Consider the following 18876-nt stretch of genomic DNA (forward strand, 5'->3'; position numbering starts at 1 on the left):
GCTAGGGTGAGGGCAAATGATGGGAGACCCTGTGCCTCTCCTTTGGTAATCACCCCCTCCAGAAAACAGGAGGCCAGCACCTCCCAAGTCTTCAGGGAATTGCTTCCTGACTAGAGAAGACGAAGGAAGGCCCCTCCCCTTGCCCTGCTCTGTTCTTCTGCCTCCACAGGATGAAGCCCTCAGAGACCCAGCAGCCTTGTCATTTCCTGCCGCGGCAGGCTGCACCCTGCCGGCCCATTCCACTCTCCAGGATGATCCCGGCACCTGTTACTCTGCCTGGAACACCCAGCCCTCATCCTTCAAGGCCCTTTTGCTGACCACTGCAGGCAGATTCAATTCCCCCATCTGGGCCCCCTCAGCTCCTGGCCCCATCCTATTACACCATGTGTAGCTACCTGTTTTTCCCCCACAATGGAAACTTCCTGAGGGTCGGGTCTGGGTCTCATTCTCCTGTGTATCCACCAGGTCCGAGTACTAGCAGGCACTCAACAAATGTTTGCTGAACAAATTAATTTGTTTTCATTTAACGAGCTCATTAGGGCTCTATCTTCCTCTTAATTAGGAAGCAGGAGGTTGTTTTTCCTATAACAATTCACCTTTGGGGGATGATGGCAGAACCTCAGCTTCTGCAAGCAGAAGGCAATCAAACTAGATTCCTAGGGCACACAGTTGCATTACAAAGAAGTAACACACGTGTGCTCAATGAGGTCCATTTAAACAAGACAACTGTATGTTAAAACTTCACATTAAATATACATTATTATACAGCTTATCACACAGAATTAGAGCTTTACAGGACACTTTTTTAGCAGTAGGTGGCTGGCACAGCCTCTTGGCAGTGACCCACAGCCCTGAAGAGAGGGGAAGGATAGGCTGAGGGCTGCTACCCGTGCCCCAGGGGCACCTGAGTGGATCTCCATGGGGTTCTGGAAGGTTGCTCCGACAGCTAAGGTTCTGGGCTGAGCTGGCTCCTTCTGGACATCTTGGTCCATTCGGTCTGTGCTGGTAACTAAATCTGGAAGGGTGAAGAGACAGACATGGCAGCTTGCTGGATGGCCGCCCGATCCAGCCGGGATGCTTCATGGGCATCTACGGGCCAACTCCAATGTCAGCCTGCTCCGTCTGCCAGGTCTCCCTAGGGTCTGTGAGAGCAAATGGCAAGCCTGGCCGTCTGTCCCTGCTAGGCCCTTGAACAAGAGACATCAACCGCTTTTGAGAGAGTGTCCTGGAGAGCTTGCCAGAGCTTGAGGTTAAAATCTTAAAAAGGGAATCTCCAGGTCCTGTGACCGCAGTAGAAGCAGAATGCTTGCCAAGGGCTCTCTACCTGTTGACATGAGGCCCTTGCTAGAAGCTAGATAAGGATTCCTCTTTGCTCGCTCACTGGCCACAGAGGGGCACCAGCCCTGAGCTGCCCTGGGAGGGGATGCATAGCTCAGCTCCTTTTGGCCCCACCTTCCTGAAACCCCAGACCCTTTTCACCATTTTCCTTAGAAAGGTTGCTCCATGAAGCTCTCTCCTGACAGGCAGGTGGGCCCTTTCTCCCCACAAAGCCTCCTTTCTTTCTGTGGCCACCATCTATGGTTGGGGGTTGCCAAAAGGCCCTTGACCCCTCAGGGCTCAAGGATAGAGCTGCTGAAGTGGTAAGGGCATTATGGTCAATAATGAGGCCAGCAAAGAAGGGAAAGAAAGAAAAAAACAAAACAAAACAACCCAGTCCTGTGGCTCTGAGCAACGCGGCCTGTTAGTGGCTGGAGGTTGTGTTCTGAGACAAAATGCTGAGGGCGAGATATTGTGTGGCAGGGAGGCTTTTTTTTCCCCCTCAAAGAAATCCAGCTCATTTTTTCCATTAATTGGCAGCAGATGAAAAAAAAAAAGAAAGCCAAAACCAAAACCAAAGCAATGCCAGTAACCTGAATGTGAGTGTTTCTGAAAGGGAAAAGCCGTTTCAATTGTTAGATATCCAAGAAAACATGAATACACACCGACAGAGGAAATGGTCACAATTAGAGGAAGAAGAGGGAGAGGTTCGTAAAATTAAGGCAAAAATTCCTTTTGGCAGCTCCCATCCTGTAAGCTGGCTCCTCTGCCGGCCTCTGTCCCTAAGGCTACTGGAGGTTGGGCCTCCCAGGGAAACTTCAGGAAGATGTGTGTGGGGCGGGGGGAAGGGGGGAAGGCGGGAGGACCCAGGAATCCCTTAAAAGAGCAAAGTCAACAGCAAAGCAACCTAGCTCCTCCTCAGACAGGCACAGAGCCTTTTCTGACGAGGAATTTGTTGTGGAAGAATGTCTACCGAGAAGGTTCCCACAGCTCCCGTTCTGCCCCAGCCTGCAGCCTCGGAGTGCCCCGGGGGCATCTGGGCTGGTGGGTGGGGGAGAAAGCTAATGCTGGCTCACCCCACCTCAGCTTGAGGGGCTGCTCCCATGTCCCCAGCCTCTAAGTGGATCCTTGGGATCCAGTCTCCTTTGGCACGTGTTTGGACAAGTGCCAATTCCTCACTCATTTTCTCATTCACTAAAAAAGAGAGAGAAAGAGAGGGAGAGAGAAATGTGAATCACTCCAGGTACTCTCTTGCCTCAAAGGATGTCTGGGAAAATGCAAAACGACAAAAGTCGGGATGGCGTCTTTGGAGACCAGACCCAGGCCGTGGCCTAAGTGGTAATCATGAGGCAGCTCGGCCTGTGGGATCCGCAGGCGGGAGGGGCTGCCGAGACCCACAGCCCCGGGGAGGATGACCCAAGGGCTGGACTGGGCGGAAAGACCGGTTGCCAAGGAAACAGCTTTGGCCACAAACCTTGGCAATCCACGGCAACCCCCTAAAGGGGCATGGCTCTCAGTCCTGCTCTGCCTGGTTTGACAGGCGGCTGCAGCGAGTCCTTTCTCTTCGCTGGGCCTCTGAGGCTGCATGTGAACAGTGTGCCAGAAGCATCTCTGAAGCCCGGGCGGTACTGAATGTCTAGAACTGCTGGTGATGTTCGAACTCAGCCCCTTGTGCTGGGGACTATGGTCACCAAGCTTCCATTCCATTCAGATCAGCTGGGCAGGTAGAAAGGCGCGGACTGTTAGTGGCTGGAGGTTGTGTTCTGAGACAAAATGCTGAGGGCGAGATATTGTGTGGCAGGGAGGCAGGTAGAAAGACACTGCAACTCATGCCATTATTTGGACCCTTGTACCTCCGTCGGTAGATGGAAGCTGTGTCTGTCATGCTGCTGGGTGGGACTCCTCTATTTCTTTCTCTTTTTAAAAGATTTTATTTATTTGAGAGAGCACACGCACAAGCAGGGGGGAGAAGCAGAGGAAGAAAGACAAGCAGACTCTATGCTGAGTGCAGAGCCTCACGCAGGGCTCGATCTCACGACCTTGAGACCATGAGCTGAGCCGAAACTGAGTCAGATGCTTAACCGACTGAGCCACCCAGGCACCCCGGATTCTTCTATTTCTTCCACCAGCATTTAACCACAGCGTGGAGGTGCGTGAGTGGGAGCGGACGGAGGGGGAGCTAAGAGCCAGCAACCTCACAGCCTTAGGAGGGTCTGCCCTAAAGAATGTGGGAAGAACCTGAAGGTGTGGGAAGAACCCCTGTTCCAGTCAAGGACAGAGGTAAGATAGAGGTGGGGTGTGGCAATGTGTGTGTTCGTATCTGTGGGAAGCGGTGTAGATGAGCAAGAGAACTCCAGGTCCCCCGAGAGGTCAGGATTTGTCTTCCCCCAGGAGCAGGGTAACAGCGAGGCCGTGGAGAGCCAAGCACTGGCCTTGGAGCCTGCCAGTCTGGGCTCAAGGGCCTCTTCTGCTTATGAGCTATGTGACCTTGCGCAGGTTACTTTCCCTCTCGGTGCCACCCTTTCCCCACATTAAATGCCTCACAGGGTGGCAGTGACCAGATGATGGAGGAGCCCTTTGTGGACTGCTGGGTGCTGTGCAGACCTGCCATCACTGGTCTGTGGTAGGCAGAAGGGAGAGCTTGGCTGGTGGGTCAGCACCCGAGGCTACCTCTGCTGGAGCCTGAATGCAGGGCATGGCTGCACCTTCCCGCAGGTTGGCTCTCAGGGGGCAAAGAAAACCCCTCTGCTCCACTGACTACCTCAGCCCTGAGCTGAGGGCTCTGCCCCCCGCCGCCACGGCCTGTCATACCACACGTACCCAGAGACATACCTTGCTCTGGGAATGAAACCAGCAGTGCTCCCCCTCAGACCCTCTGTGGTGTATTTGAAAACAAAAAAAAAAGGATAAGAATATATATTAAATGACTATTTTATTTACACACCCTATTCATAAATAATTGAATCCTCTTTGTGACTGCACAATGATTCCTTGAAGATCTCCTAATGATTACACTGAAGTGACTAAAAGTGGATTAGTGGGCTTACTCACATCTGTGTGTGACCATGTTCTCTCACGTATGTGCTCATACTCACACGTACACACACACACCAGAGGGGAGGCGGGACTCCTGGGGTCTTCTGGGCTCTCAGAGCACCCACGTTTGTCACCCAGCACCAGTAGGGCCCTGGTGGGAAACTGTGCCCCCTCCCACAGGTGTGAACTCGTGACAGCTGGAGAACAAAGAGCTGCAACCCAGGGAGCTCCCGCCCCGCCCCTCGCCCCTCTGGAGCTGCTCTCCTTTGTTCATCCTGGAAGGCATCTCTTTGGATTTGCAAATATTTTAATTCACAGAAACTCAAGGAGGGGGTGGGGGTGGGGGCTGGGGTGGCGCACTGACTGTCCTTCTGTCTTTATCCAGGCTTTCTCCAGCCCCCATGAGTGGCAACAGCATTCTAGAGACATGCAGTGGTGTGCTAGTACCATACACACGACAAATGGGACGCGGCCCGCGACTGGCCGGGCTGGTGGGCGGGGGCCTCCGGCTCCTCCAAGTCTGGGCCCTGTCACAGAGCTGCGTGGGGCCGGTCCACTCAGAGGGTCCGCACAGCCACCGGGTAGAGGAGGGACAAGTGCTCGGCCCCTTTGATGGGCAGCTTTCTGGTGGTATAGTAGTGGATGACTTCCGGGACACTGTCGAACGGGGGGCTGTTCTGACCCAGAACGTACTTCTCTTTGGTTTTGGCCAGTTTCATGTGCATAAAGCCCTGGTTGCTCCTGTGAATAAAACACAGAGGTTACTAGGATCTGCAGAGTGACAAAGGCTGAAACAGCCATGCTGCTCAAGCCCAGATGAAATGTAGCTGCACCTCAGCTCCCCCAAGCCCAGCATGGACTAGGAACCAGCAACAAACACTGCTGGAGAGTCTTCTGGACCTCGAGAGCTTCCTCAGGAAAACAAACCCCCAGACTCGGCTCCTCTTCCTATTGCTGATACACGCAAGTATTTAAGGCTTGCATGACAGGCGCAATGTATGTGTAAGTCCCCAATTCCCTGACAAGCATGCAGGAGAGGTCATCACCCCCAGTTTACAGATGAGGAAACAGTGCCGCAGGGATGACAGGTGAGCTGTTTTCCAGAAATGGATGCTCCCCTTTCCATAGTACTCTCCTGTCACTAGGAAGGGGTGGCCCAGCCAGGGACTACATTTCCCAGCCTCCCTTGCAGCCATTGCAAACACGTAACTAGTTTTAGCCAATGGAATGTGGTGAGAACCTGTGTTCTTCCCCCAGCTCTGCCCCTATGCAGGCACTCTCTTCTCTGGGCTTCCTCCGTCTGCTCAGTGAACTCGGCCTCCTCCTCCAAGGCCCAACCTGAGTGTTTCCTCTGCCAGGAAGTCTTCCAGGCTCCCACAAGTAGGGCTCCTTTCTTCCTCTGACTGCATTGAGCATACTCATGCCTCCATCAGCACTTACTTGGTTGAACTGCAAGTACTTATCTTCCCAATTCCTGAGAGTTCCCCAGAGCAGGCCCAGTCCCTGTGCCCCATGCAGCGTGCTAGCTATATCAGCACACTGGGGTGGCACAGTTCTCGGATGGCAATGGCCACACTGCTTCCGCCTGGCCGGAGCAGACCCCTCCCACCTCCCACCCAGGTCTCTGGCCACATCGGATCACTCACTCCTCTGTCAATCTGCCTTTGTCCGAGCCGCCTTTTCCCTGCCCACTCAGCTCCAAGCCTGGCCTTTTATGATGTTGCTGCCACATCTGCTGACGCTTGGTTTCCAAAGCACAGTCCAATTTACCTCATGTTTGTCACTTAGTGAGAGAGCTGGGACTCTGACCTCCTGCTGCCTTCTCTAGACCCTGTCCCTTGGCACTGAGAACTTGGGACCAGCCCTGGGGGCCTGGCTTCCAGGACACCAAGGCCGAGAGGCTGGCGAGGCCGAGCTCCATGTGGACACAAGTTTGCAGGCTTCTCAGCTCCAGCTCTCTTGTTCCGGCAGCCCCCACAGGGGCAGTGGAGGGCTCACACACACCTTTTTCAGGCAGGACTGGGCTCCACACGCTCACCAGCGCCTGCTCTATTAATCTGTCAATTTGGATTCCAGGACCATTTTCAAATGGCAGAGCAAATGCTTAATGAAGTGCGGGCACTGAGCAATACATCTGCTCATAATAATGTATTTAGAGATATCACCCTCAGCTTAAAGGAAATCGTTCCAAGAGCAATTATGTTTCAAGAGAGAATAATTCCTGTAAAGAACTAAAATTTAAATCAAGATTTTTTAAGGCTGACAATGTTCTAATTACAGAGCCCGTGGCAAGTTCTGCTCCTCAGCGAAGGGTCATTTCATTGGAGAATTGCCTCGACACGTCTGCAAAGCAGGAGGCGCGCTTGCTTCAGCTGTTAAAAGGAAGCGGTGTGCACCACGTGAGAAAGGTACAACCCCACTTAGGCGAAGACTAGCTACCCACCACACTGGACAGAGCACAGGGCTGGGCCAGCCTGGAAAGGACGGGAATTGCTTGAACGAGGTGCTGAAATTGTGTGGCGAAGGAAACGGACTAGTTACAAAGCGCTCAGCTCCTTCACCTGGAGAAGGGGTGTGACGGGCAGAGCACGGGCTGGAGCAGGTGAGCGGCGGAGCGGAGCGCGTGTGGCCGGGGACGGTCGTGCGTCTCTGTGTGAGTGGCTCGCGCGGGGCGATGTTTTGGGTGCCAGACCACTGGGCTTTAACGACCGTCACACATCTAGAGCTGGGGTGCAAAGCGTAGGATGTGTTCGCCGCGGGCCCAGTCAGAATGTCACAGCTGTGCCCGCAACACAGGTAGGAAGTTGCAGGAAGAGCGGATTTAATTTTTAAGGAGGTTAAGGGAAGTAACTCATATGGTTTAATGGGACGTTTTTACAGTGGCCGTTCTTAAAACATGCAGCAAGGGAGGTGGGCAGGAATGGTGAGAACAGCTGACAGAATCAGAGGCAGAAGAAGCTGCATGGTTCGCTGGACCTGAGGCAATCCTTTGGGGGGTGCTGGGCTCTGTCCCTGCATCCACTGATCTGTGGGAGAGGCTAACTGGATGACCTCTGAGGGTGCTTCTGGGCCTAAGGTCCTGGATCCCACGTGTATAAGCATAATTTGTTGCCCACTCTGTGAAGGCATCCTGCAGGAAGGGGCCTGGAGGCAGTCTCATGCCCCATTTCACTGCTGCCCATGGCCCCGTCTTATTCTCACAGGACACTGGCCCGAATGGTCAGCACAGTCAATGTTTCTTGAGCACTTCTGTGATCCAGGCTGTATGCTGAGCCCCGAGGCTCAGACAGAAGGTGGCCAACCCAGCCTCACACAGCAATCAGCAGTGGGGCTGCTCCCCTCCTTGCTGGGCCTTTCCCAGGGTCCATGCTCCTGACCTCAGTACCATCCGGCTCTAAGCAAGAATCCTCCTTAGCCCTCTACACTCCACATGAGGCCAGGCAAGGTGGTAGGGGAGAGACATTAGACCCTGCACAAGAAACTCCTTGACTCTGGCCTCAGTCCCCAGGTGCTTACCCCACAGAGCTGATGGTGGGCCAGACAGGACAGGGTTGGCACGGAAAGGTCATCCCAAGCACTGGGGATGGCCTGTCCTGACTGCTGAAGCTCCCAGCTATGGGGACAGGGTGGTGACCCATTACATGGGGTTGGCAGGCCCTGAGGGGTGAGCAGGCTTGCTTTTTGAGACAATCTGTCAAACTCTGACTCACGATAAGGTCAGGTAAAACCTTGTCAACACACACCTAAGAGATGTGTTATAATAATACATCCTGATCAGTGAGCCACAAGGTCCCCACGAGTGAGATGTTACCCAGCAATAGCTAAAGTTTTAAAAACAGCTGGGAAGGGATGGCTTTAATGACTCCCAACTCAGCACAGAAGACATCTAGCATGAGAAGAGAAAAAAATGAGAATTTCTAGGGGGAACATAAAGTGCATCAGATGACCAGCATGCCCGGGGATGCTGTGCCTGCTCTGGACAGAGCTTCTGGAGCTAGAAGCCACCTGGGGACCATCTCCTCTCACCCTCTTGGGGAACTTGGGAGGAAGCTGAGGTTGGAGAGAGCAACACTCTGGCCCAAGGCATACAGCAAGGTGGGCTGTAGCTGCAGCCAGAACCCGGAGTCCTTGAATCCAGGGAGCTTGGACAGGCTGCTGCCGCCTGCCAGGCTCCTGCATCAGTCCTGCCTCCTTTGACAGGACATCTTCCGAGAGCAAAGTCACAATTAGGGGTGTCTCTGGTGGCTGACCTGTCTAATGAGTCATGTATGGCTGACAGAGGCTGGGGGTGCTGGGGCTGTCACCGCGTTTAGATCGCTCATTAACATCACAAAAAGCACCTCCTCATCACCAGGATTATCAAACGTGCCTGGTGTGCCGGGCCTAATAACAGGCCCCACCTCGTCTCATAATCACGGGCTTTAATAAAACATCACTCAGCCCGCAGCTGCCGGCCCGAGCAGGGTACAAGGCCTCACCTCTCGCTTTTAGACCTAATTGCTTGATGCATATTTCATGAGGAATTCTGAGTAATAGTTATGTTAAATCGCTTCTTTTCATGATGAAATGACTTAAAAATACTTGCATATAATATTTATGCAGGAGAAGGCAAGGAAACTGCCTTTTGGGACTAGCATGTAGGACCTGGTTACAGGAATCTACACACAGCGAGGAGCTCTGGTTCCCCTCTGCTGAAAGGTGGTTGGGGAACCGCTCCCTTGACAGAGAGCTCAGAACACTGTCCCTCGGCTCAGAGCCAACCATGGCTCCCCAGTGCCACCACATAAGGAAGGCGACCCACGCCGCTCACACCCCCAGTGTGCAGCAGGCATGGAGCTGAGCTGGTGCTACGTGTTAGCTCATGTAAGCCCACAGCAACGCGAAGTTGGTGTAACTACCACTGTTTACAGGTGGGAAAACCGATGCCAAGTTCCACGGGACGTGGTGGGGCTGGGATTTCACTATGGCTATCCAACTCTAAAGCCTATGTTCTCTTCTTAGCCTGAGGTAAGCGTTCAGGGATCTGAAGCTACCACTGCAGCCTCATCTTCCCCTGCTCAGCCACCAAACCAGATGGATCCAGGTGTCTACGTGGGCCTTTGGACTCCTTCTGCCTTGAGACGTGGGTTCCCTGCAGCTCTGTGAGCTCCTGAGGTCAAGAATCCTGTCTGTTCATTGTGACGTTCCTCAGTAGGCCAAGCTTTACTTCCCTCTGGGCCCTCGGCACCTACCTGGCCCACAGCTGGGTACTTGGTCCATCCGTCCATTATCCATCCGGCCATCAGCTATCTAGTGAGGGTCTGTCCTGAGCCAGCAACGAGGCCCTACATATCCTTCCCTCTGGACTGTAAGCTTCTGAGGGCAGGCCGGTGGCTGTCCTGCCCTGTCCCTCAGTGTGGCCCAGCCAGGGTAGAAACCACCGCCCCCAAGGCCGGGTACAGTAGCTGCTCTGTTGGGAAAGCTAGGACAGCCAGTGAGGACCCGCTGAGCAAGCTTAGTGAGGGGCAGAGCCATGAGCGGCACCCAGAGGTCAGAAAGAGAAGTCTTGCCTGAGGGAGGTCACAAGGAAGAATGGGTCAAACCCCTCTTTCCCCCAGTTTCTATAAGGAATCCTTCCGGGGGCAACTGAGCCAGCCAGTGCCCCCTGCCCAGGCCTCAAGAAATAGGAGACACAAATAGGAGACAAGTTCCCTCCTAAAGCCATGGTCTTCCTGGGCATTTGAAATACCCTCAACAATTGGTTGCAGGATGATTCTCAGGGGATGAAGTGTTGCAGTTCCCCTGCCCTCTGTGAGCACAACGCCAACCAGTGTTCAGCCGCAGATCCCAGGCCTCTGTTGGGGCAGAGACGGACACAGATGTTTGTGCTGAATCAATGCGGGGGTAGGTGGGACTCCTGGGTGGCTCAGCTGGTTAAGCGTCTGCCTTCAGCTCGGGTCATGATCCCAGGGTCCTGGAATCGAGCCCCACGTCTGGCTCCCTGCTCAGCGGCGAGTCTGCTTCTCCCTCTGTGATCTCTCTCACTCTCTCAAATAAATAAAAATTAAAAAAAAAAAAAAAAACCCAAAACAAAACACCTGGCCCCTAACGCTGATCTGTTGTGACCCTGGGTGAGGGAGCCGGCCTGGAGGGTGACCACGGCAAGGTACCTCCTACCATCGTGGCCTCCGAGGGGCCTGCGAAAAGGCTGTTCCTGCCCTAACTCCGCCTGGCAGTTGGCAATGCTACCTCTGCAAGCAGATAGATGGCTCTGTGATTCAGAACGTCTGCTCCCCTCCTAGCTTCTCTTTGACCTCCAGCAAGACTGGATCTGTTGCTGGGTATGTGTCTACACAGAAATTCTTGTCACCATACCTGTGAACAGTGTGTAGCCACTCCAGAGAAACACGCTGTGAGAGGCCCGGGCCAGGTGGGAAAGAAATAGTCAGAACTCAAGTGCCTCAGGGGACAGGAACCTGGCTGCCATCTCCCGAGGGCCTACTGTGTGCAGGCTAGCATCCGCAGATGCTGGGACCTTCCAGCAGAGGGCCCGGAGCCGGGCATGCAAGATGTACGACCGTGTTAGCAGTGCCCCTCGGTCCACAACTGGACCAACCCGTGGCTTCAGCAAGATGCTGCGAGGGCTGGCATTACCTGCATGACAGCCACGGCACAGATGAGAGGACCAAGGGCTGGAGGAGGGAGAAGCAAGCTGTCCGGGTCACAGCAACAGGACATCAGGGTGTTCTGAGCCCAAGGGCCAGGACGTGAGCTCTTCTACCCGTGTGATGGGGGTCTCCAACTGCAGTGCATGGAGCTGGAGGACCGGAGGCTCCCTCCAGCTGACATGGTCTAGGAGTCAAGGGAGCTGGGAGCTTAAAAGGTCACCTGGCAAATACCTGCATGCCGCCCACTGCCTTCGGCAATAGCCTTCACAGTGATAAGCCTAAGATGCACGTGCCAAGTTATGGCGAACAAACGTCTAAATGTAAATGCTGCTGAGCCCAACGACTTGATTTACAACCAAATAATTAGACTTTCAATAAATGCATCAGCAGCGATTAGCCTTCCTGGGCCGCCTGGGCATTTCTCAAGCTCTAAGCAGGTGGCTCAGGGTGAGGCCCTTCAGTAAATCATGACAAAGAGCCATCTGCAAGCAGGAGAGGTGGCAGGTGCCTCTCCCAGCAAACATGGAGAGGCACAACGTTTGCTTTGTGCCACACAAAGCAGCAGGTAGGCCAAAATGAATCGATTTTGGGCAATTTTCTCAGAAGACTAACAAAGTTTAGACAGGAGGATCTGAAGGATCAAGGCTGACAAGAGAGTGAGCCTCCCGTTACTGGAGGTGTGAAAGCAGGAGGGTAATGATGCCTGGGGGTCAGGCCAGGTGACTTTTGCAGGCCCCTTATTCGGTATTCCCAGCGGTCCTCAGGCTCAGCCAAGCATACATGAAGACTGTAGGAGGAGGGGTGGAGGCAGGGGTGGGGCTGACATGTATGAAATGTGAGAGCTTTGGGAAGGGGCAAGACTGTCTAGCCTGTTCTGTTCAGTTTTCCCTTTTACTTCTAAGTGAAGACTTTTCCAGGAACTCGAATGCCTTTCTGTGTTTAGGACAGGTGGGGTTGGTGGGGTGGCTGGACCAAAGTCAGACCGGCCTGAGTTCAAACTCTGATCCCACTGATGTCATTGGCTGGGCAAGTCCCAGTGTCCCCATTTGGAAAAGGTGGAGGAGGTCTCTCTGGCACTAAAGTTCTCAAGCCAGTGAGGGACATCTCTAGGTGGTGGGGGCCACCCCAGCAGCAGGCAGGAGGACTAAGGCAGGGCAGGATGGCTACCCTCATGTAGGAAGAAAGACCAGTAGAGTGCTGGGCACAGCAGATCCTCAGGCTTAGGGACGGCACGATGACAAAAGCAGTCCTAACACCTGTGCCCACAGATGGACAGAATGCATTCGGCCCAGAGTGGTCTCCATCTGCCGGGACAAGCCCTCCCCAGCCCACACTCTGCTCGGAGCAGTGCTTCTCCACCGAGGTGAGTTTACCCCTTCTGGGGGGGTATCCAGCAATGCCTGGAAACTCAGGTGCTGCTGGCATCTAGGTGGAAGCCAGGGTGCTGCTCAAAACCCTACAACACATAGGACAGCCCCTACAACAAAGAATCGTCCAGCCCCAACTTCCAGCGGCAAGAGGTTGAAGCCAACACTCACTGTTTTCCAGTGCCTAAAAATCTGTATCTATGAAATGGGAATAACGAGAGTCCCCCCCACAGTAGTTATGAGGGTAAGTGAGAACGTCCTTGTGAGTGAAGTGTGAACGCCTGATAAAAAAGGTTAGGTTGTCTGGCTCCACATTTGAGGGCTTGAGACACAACACAGAACTGGCCAAAGAGCTTGGCTGCAAAGGGCTCCAAGCTGTTTCAAGGCCCAACCCCAACCCCCCACAACCAGCAGATCAGGGGGACATGCCAGCCTGAAGGAAGCTCCGGAACAGGGACCAGGCAGGTGGTGGGCAAAGGCAGCTGTGAGCACCAGCAGCTGAGGAGAGGACTCAGAGGGGCACAAGGAAAGCAGGAGAGCTCCTGAAGGAACCACCGCTTGTGGACTCAGGGTCCCCCAGACCTGGGTCTGAGTCCCTCTCCTGCCACACCGAGCTGTGGCTCCCTCGGCCTCAGCTTCTGCATCTGTGGAATGGAGCTTTCATCCCCCAGCCCCCCGCAAGGGCTGTCTGAGGTCTGAGCTGGGCAGTGCATGAGCAAGTTTGGCAGGTGCTGAGGCTCGGGGTTCTGACATGGCTTTGTTTCCACCCGCTCTGTAGGAGCTGCGTACAAGTTACTGCCCATCTGGTTTGTCTTGCTGGCTCCACGCGGTCTGGGCTGAGCAGTGAATGTGTCTTCCCGTCTGTCTGGTCTATCGTTCATTGCCATGTCGGCAGCCTAGAAGCCATGGATGGCCAGGCAGACTCCTGGCTGCAGGACCACCTCCTCCAGCTGGGCAGCCCACCCGACTGGGGTAGGAGGCCTAGGTTCTGGCCCCGGCTCTGTCACTGGGTGACACTGGGAAGGGTATACTTCCCTGACATCAATTTCCCCAAACATCAAGTGGTATTTCATAGCACTCTCAAAAGCACATTGTTACACACAGGGCTCCACATGAAAACAGAATAGGAAAGATGAGGAAATTTCTGTGCTTAAAAAACACTGGTCCGGGGCACCTGGGTGGCTCAGTCGGTTAAACGTCTACCTTCGGCTCAGGTCATGATCCCAGAGTCCTGGGATCAGGCCCCACACTGGGCTCCCTGCTCAGCGGGGAGTCTGCTTTTCCCTCTCTCTCTGCCCCTCCCCCCTGCTTGTGCTCTTTAGCGCTCTCTCTAAAATAAATAAAATCTTAAAAAAAAAAAAATACTGGTCATACATGATCTGTGGTATTTATTAAGTACCTATGATGTGTATTGCTCTGTATTCACCATTTCTGAGGCAGACAGATACCAAGCAGAGGCTTTTGAGACTATTTGGTTCTCTGCCCTCATTTTACAGATGATTTAGAGGCCCAGAGGGGGTGGAGGTTTGCTCTAAGTCCCCAGTGAATCAGGGGCTGGAATTCCCCCATACCCACCCCCATGCCATCAGGTGTACGGGATGCTTGGCCACCACCAGTAGCCTTTATAGGCTCTCGTCAGCAGGGAAGGGGTATGGCAAAGTGGAGGGTGAGGATGTGGGAGGCGTCAGAGAGGAGGAAGGAAGCAGCAATCATCCACACCCTGAATCTCATCCTTCTCCTTAAATCATGGGGCTGGCCCCTACTATCCTCCCAACCCAACTCCTGTCCTGGTGGGGGCTTCCCTTGCTTACTGACAGAGGGCATCCATTAGCACAGCAAGGGAAGGGACTTGCCCACAAAGCACCTGATCCAACCTACAGTTTTGCTTCAAAAAAGAAAAAAAAAAGTAAAGAAAGAAAATCCAGAGGGTTCTTTAAAGACTACAAGTTAAAACAGATCCATCTGCTCAGTGACCCTGCACCTAACCTGAGAGTAGTTTTCTCCTCTCTGGAATTTCAAAGGCACACGGCTGACTGCAAGCCACCCAAACATCCTGGCCAAGGGCCTTTGCAAACCATATAAATGATAGTGCTTCTCAGTGGAAAAACTCCCAACAGTCCTTGGAATCTGGGCCTCAGTTTCTTCATCTGTGAAATGGGGAGTAGTTTTCAATGTTCCCTGAAGTCCACTGAAAGCAAGTGAAAAGAGCTCGGTACTAGACATCAGGAACCTGGTCCCAGCCCTGGCTCCTGCCCTCTCAGGCCTCAGTTTCCCCATCTCTACAATGAAGGGACAGGACTAGAGGACCCCTGAGGTCCTGCAAACCTGTAAACCTTTGAAGCTTGGCACGTAGGAGATGCTCACACCTCATGATGAAGAAGGAATGACTACTTGGATATTAAACAAAAGGACTCACCTTCCTTATAGAAGCCCCAGAATCCCAGGGCTGGAAGAGGAGTGCATGTTTCTCAAACATAGTTTCTTCAAATGTGCCTCAGAATGCCCACATCACAGTCCCTCGAGACTTGTTAAACCTGAGGCTCCCTGGGCCTCTTTGCAACCAGATCTATCTTTTTTTTTTTTTTTAAGATTTACTTATTTGTTTTGATGGGGGGAGGGGCAGAGGGAGAGACTCTTTCAAGGAGACTCCCCACTGAGCATGAAGCCCGATGTGGGGCTCGATCCCATGACCCATGAGATCATGACCTGATCCAAAAGTCAGATGCTTGACCGACTGAGCCACCCAGGCGTCCCTAGAACCAGATCTGCTTTTAATATGCTAAGAGATTCTGATGTACATTCAGGTTTTAGCACCCCATTCTAGTTCTATCCCATGATGGAAACACCTTTGTAATATTCACAACATTTAGTGTCCAGCTTTTGTCCCTTACCCTCAGCACTGGGGAGCTTACTCCCTACCGAGACAACCCCTTCCAAACTTTGATGGCTCTGACCATGGGAAAGTCTTTCTTGGACTTAGTGCAGCTCACTGACCGTAGCCTCAGCTCCAAGCTCCGGTTCCTGCAGGCCACGGCCATTCCTTCTGCCCCAGGAAAGCCCCTCAGAGACCAGAAGACAGAAGAAGCAGGAACAGACCCGGGGCTGCTCTCTCTCTTCAGTTGTCCTTACAGGGCAGAATCTCCTGTCCTTTCCCATCCTGGTCACACCTGCTCTTCATTATCTCTCATGCACTGGGGTCTTGCAACTGGGCATTGTCCCTGGTGGGTCTTTCCAGCTTTGCTCTCAGCTCTGCTGTCTGAATATGACCCCACCATCAATGTGGACACCCCAGGTCTTTGCTAATCTCCTTTCTGGTGTCTGCTGACCTCCTGAGGCCACGTCCTCCAAGTTCCAAAGGAAAGGATCTTATAGACATGCAAGTGTTATCAGGTGAAGATAACATCCACTTCCTGACCAAAACCAAAAGGAGCACCAGGTCCAAGAACATTAAGAAGCAAAAGCCCACTGGCTTTGGCTACACTCGGAAGGTTTGCAAATGCAATTTTGAAAGGTCAGTCAGCCCTCAGTAATCTGGGCTCTGGAGGGTGAGTCCTCTGGTGTTGGGCATTCATTCTGGCAGCTTCTTGACAACCTCTGCCCACAGGATGGAGAATTTTCTCAAAATTAAATCTCCAGCTCTTTGCTCCCTAATGAAATTGATTTCTGCCTTGATACACAACAAAGCTTTCATTTTATTATTTGGCTAGGATTTGACCACATTAATTACAGTTTTTTTCAGCATGGCTGCAAGTAATTGGGTTCCAAGAAGTTACTTACTATATGGAACTGATTGCTTTTTAAAAGCACAACTCCCACAAAAGCAAAACAGTCCACCCTATTTCTTCATAAATACTTTTTGGTTAAGATTAGAACAATTCAAGACAGAAAAGGTATTTTTCAGGCCCAAAAGTATGAAGTCCAAGCAGGATTATGCTAACATTTGAAGACTGTGGGTCTGAAATCTGGGTGTGCCCAGATTGCTGGCTCTCATGGTGTCAGAACTCCTACCCCGCCCCGCATTTTTCATCAGTTATTGGTATAATTCTGCCTGCCTCAGAGGACACTCTGCAGAGGCCCGTTCCAGTCAGCTTCTCCTAGGTCCCTGGGGCTGCAAAGAGCCTGCTGGGCACTGTGTAAACGCATTTCTCCCTGGGACGCTACGTCCAGCTTGGGTGCGGTATACACCTTCAGTGTCAAGTGCGGAGGACAGGCACACGGCCTGCCCTTTGGCAAAGTGGGAGATCAAAAGAACGAAGACCTGGGAATGTGGAACGCTGGTGTGGCCACAGGGAAGTGCCACGTCTGGCTGAGCCCGTTTCCTTGAGGGCAAAGTGGGGATGCTGTGACTAGCCGGAGAGAGCTGACGGGACTTCAGAGTTTCTAAGGCATGTCTCTGTCCATAATAGTGTTGGTCACCTGGGCGGGGGTTGGGGAGTCCAAGGGCTCACATGGTAGGGACAACTGAAAACTCCAGCTGGGACCAGAGGAAGAAGGGATACTGCAGAGACCTCTCCTCCAATCCCAAACTTAATTAACCATCCTTCTACCTTGTTACTTCTCAATAAAAAATCATCCTCCACAGCCCTGATCCAATGCCAACTCCTCCAGGAAGCCTTCCAAGATGCCCCTGGTCAAACTTAACTTCCTTCCTCCTCCACTTATTATCTGCCACATCTCCCTATACCGCAGCACTCACCTGCCTGCTTGTCCCCTTGCCCAGACTACCAGCATAGAGTCTGACGTGCCTTTGTCTCCCTGCCCAGTTAAAGGCCTGGCACACAGTGGGATCACAGCATTGACAGCCCTAGCTGACTTGTTTGTTGGCCCTGCCCTGAAAGTCTGCTGAAACGTGGCAGGCTGGTTCCCACGCTGCCTGGGACCATGAGCAGCGTGTGCATGTTCAAAAGGAAAATAGGAAAAAAAAAAAAGTTCTAATTAAAGCATTTCTAATAAGCTGGCTTTGCCAAACCAATTGTTTCTGATATTCCTCCTGGGCGAAGTAGTATTAAAAAAAGTTAAAAAGGCATTAAAAGTGGCAGAAATCACCCCTGGCTGGAAAGTAGACAGTGGTCGCTCACTCGGGAAGCTCCCAGGACAAAAGGTTTGAGGCACTAAGAACCGGGGTGGGGAGGCCTCCGCCCCAGCAAAGTGGAAGGGTGTGCATGTGTGTGAGTGTGACACCGCACACACTCGTACACAGCAAAACACCATTTTTATAGTTTTAGCCTTTCAATGTGGGAGCAAAGACGAGAGCTATAAAATCTGACACCCGCTTTTATAAATCTGCCTCAAATACCAAGAACGCTTATGCAGAAAATGGGAGAAGAAAATACAGCGCTGTGGGGCTCAGAGGGTAACAGCACCTGGGCTCTGCCAGCGACTTGCCACAGGACTCCGGGGAGGTCTTTTTCCCTTCCTGGGCCTATTTCTCCCATCCCAAAGCCAGGGTCTTGACCCTGATGATTCAAGACCCTTCTGACTTTAAGGGCCTGAAGGTCTAGGGAACAGCCACCCCACATCTTGGGATTTTACTGTACGAAGCTATTTGCTTCAAGCCCTGCCAAATGCCTCTAAGTGGGGGCTAATCGTTATTTCCTCAGGGGGCCTTCGAGTTATTTACCTAGCTAGAAGCAAAGTAAGACCACAATCCTTTCCTGGGGCAAGCACAGAAGCTCTGCAAATAATCCCACCTGCATTAGCACAGCCTCTGAGTTGACAGAGAGCTTGCCTTCCTCCCACTGTGTTCCTGAGCCTCTGGGCTCAGGAGGCTGGGAGCCATGAAGCCACCTGCTGGGTGACCCTCATGCAAGGGGCAGCAGTGGGGGATTCAGGCCCGGGGCTTCTGGGCCCCCTCTGTATCCTTCTCCATGCTGCTGCCCCTTCACTGACGGCAGATGCGAGGTCTGTATCTGTCACCATGGATGGTCCCCGCAGCACCCATATGCCCTCCCCAAGTCCCCAACCAAGCCATTCCCAGATGGCTTTTGCAAAAATATTATTAAACAAGTCATATTAACAAGATGTCAGAAATATGATTGGATAGAAATGTTTTTCTCATTTGGAGAGACCACCCAGTGCCTCAGAGAAGCTGTTCCGGGGCATGAGAGGTTTCCTGGCGACTGACGGGCAGTTGGAAAGCCTCCCCTGGTGGGCAAGCCACACGGGCAGATTTATGTGGGCTGATATGAGATAATTAAAAATCAGCTGGAAATGGAATTGGGGGACCAGGGAGCTCTCAGGGGAGCAAAAACTGCATGTGTGGCTGGGGTGGGGGGGGACACCCAGCCTGTCAGTGGGCATGCTCGGCACTGGCAGGCCAGCAGGCGCGCTGGAGAATGGGCTGGAGGTGTGAATGCAGGTGCCTCTCGCTCTGGGTTCTGGGCAGCAGTGCAGAGTGCGGCTGAGTTAGGGGGGCGTGTTTTCCAGGGTCTTTTCAAAACTGGCCACCCCAGGTCCATGTTGCAACTGGTGACACCGCTGCTCGTCAGTCATTCAGCAAGCTGGATGAG

The 18876-nt window shown here is 52.9% G+C and overlaps 1 protein-coding gene across 1 annotated transcript in view; it reads right to left on the reverse strand.

Moving 5' to 3' along the window:
- Positions 1-4232: 4232 nt before the first annotated feature.
- SHB (SH2 domain containing adaptor protein B) overlaps positions 4233-18876 on the reverse strand; it is a 135322-nt gene continuing 120678 nt past the window's right edge. The window contains exon 6 of the mRNA XM_081803223.1: positions 4233-5094. Within this exon, the coding sequence (XP_081659349.1) occupies positions 4911-5094 (184 nt within the window). The 3' untranslated portion in view covers positions 4233-4910. The remainder of the gene's footprint in view (positions 5095-18876) is intronic.

Source organism: Leptonychotes weddellii, chromosome 14, assembly GCF_054177405.1.
Source record: "Leptonychotes weddellii isolate Sample4059 chromosome 14, ASM5417740v2, whole genome shotgun sequence".
NCBI lineage: Eukaryota > Metazoa > Chordata > Mammalia > Carnivora > Phocidae > Leptonychotes > Leptonychotes weddellii.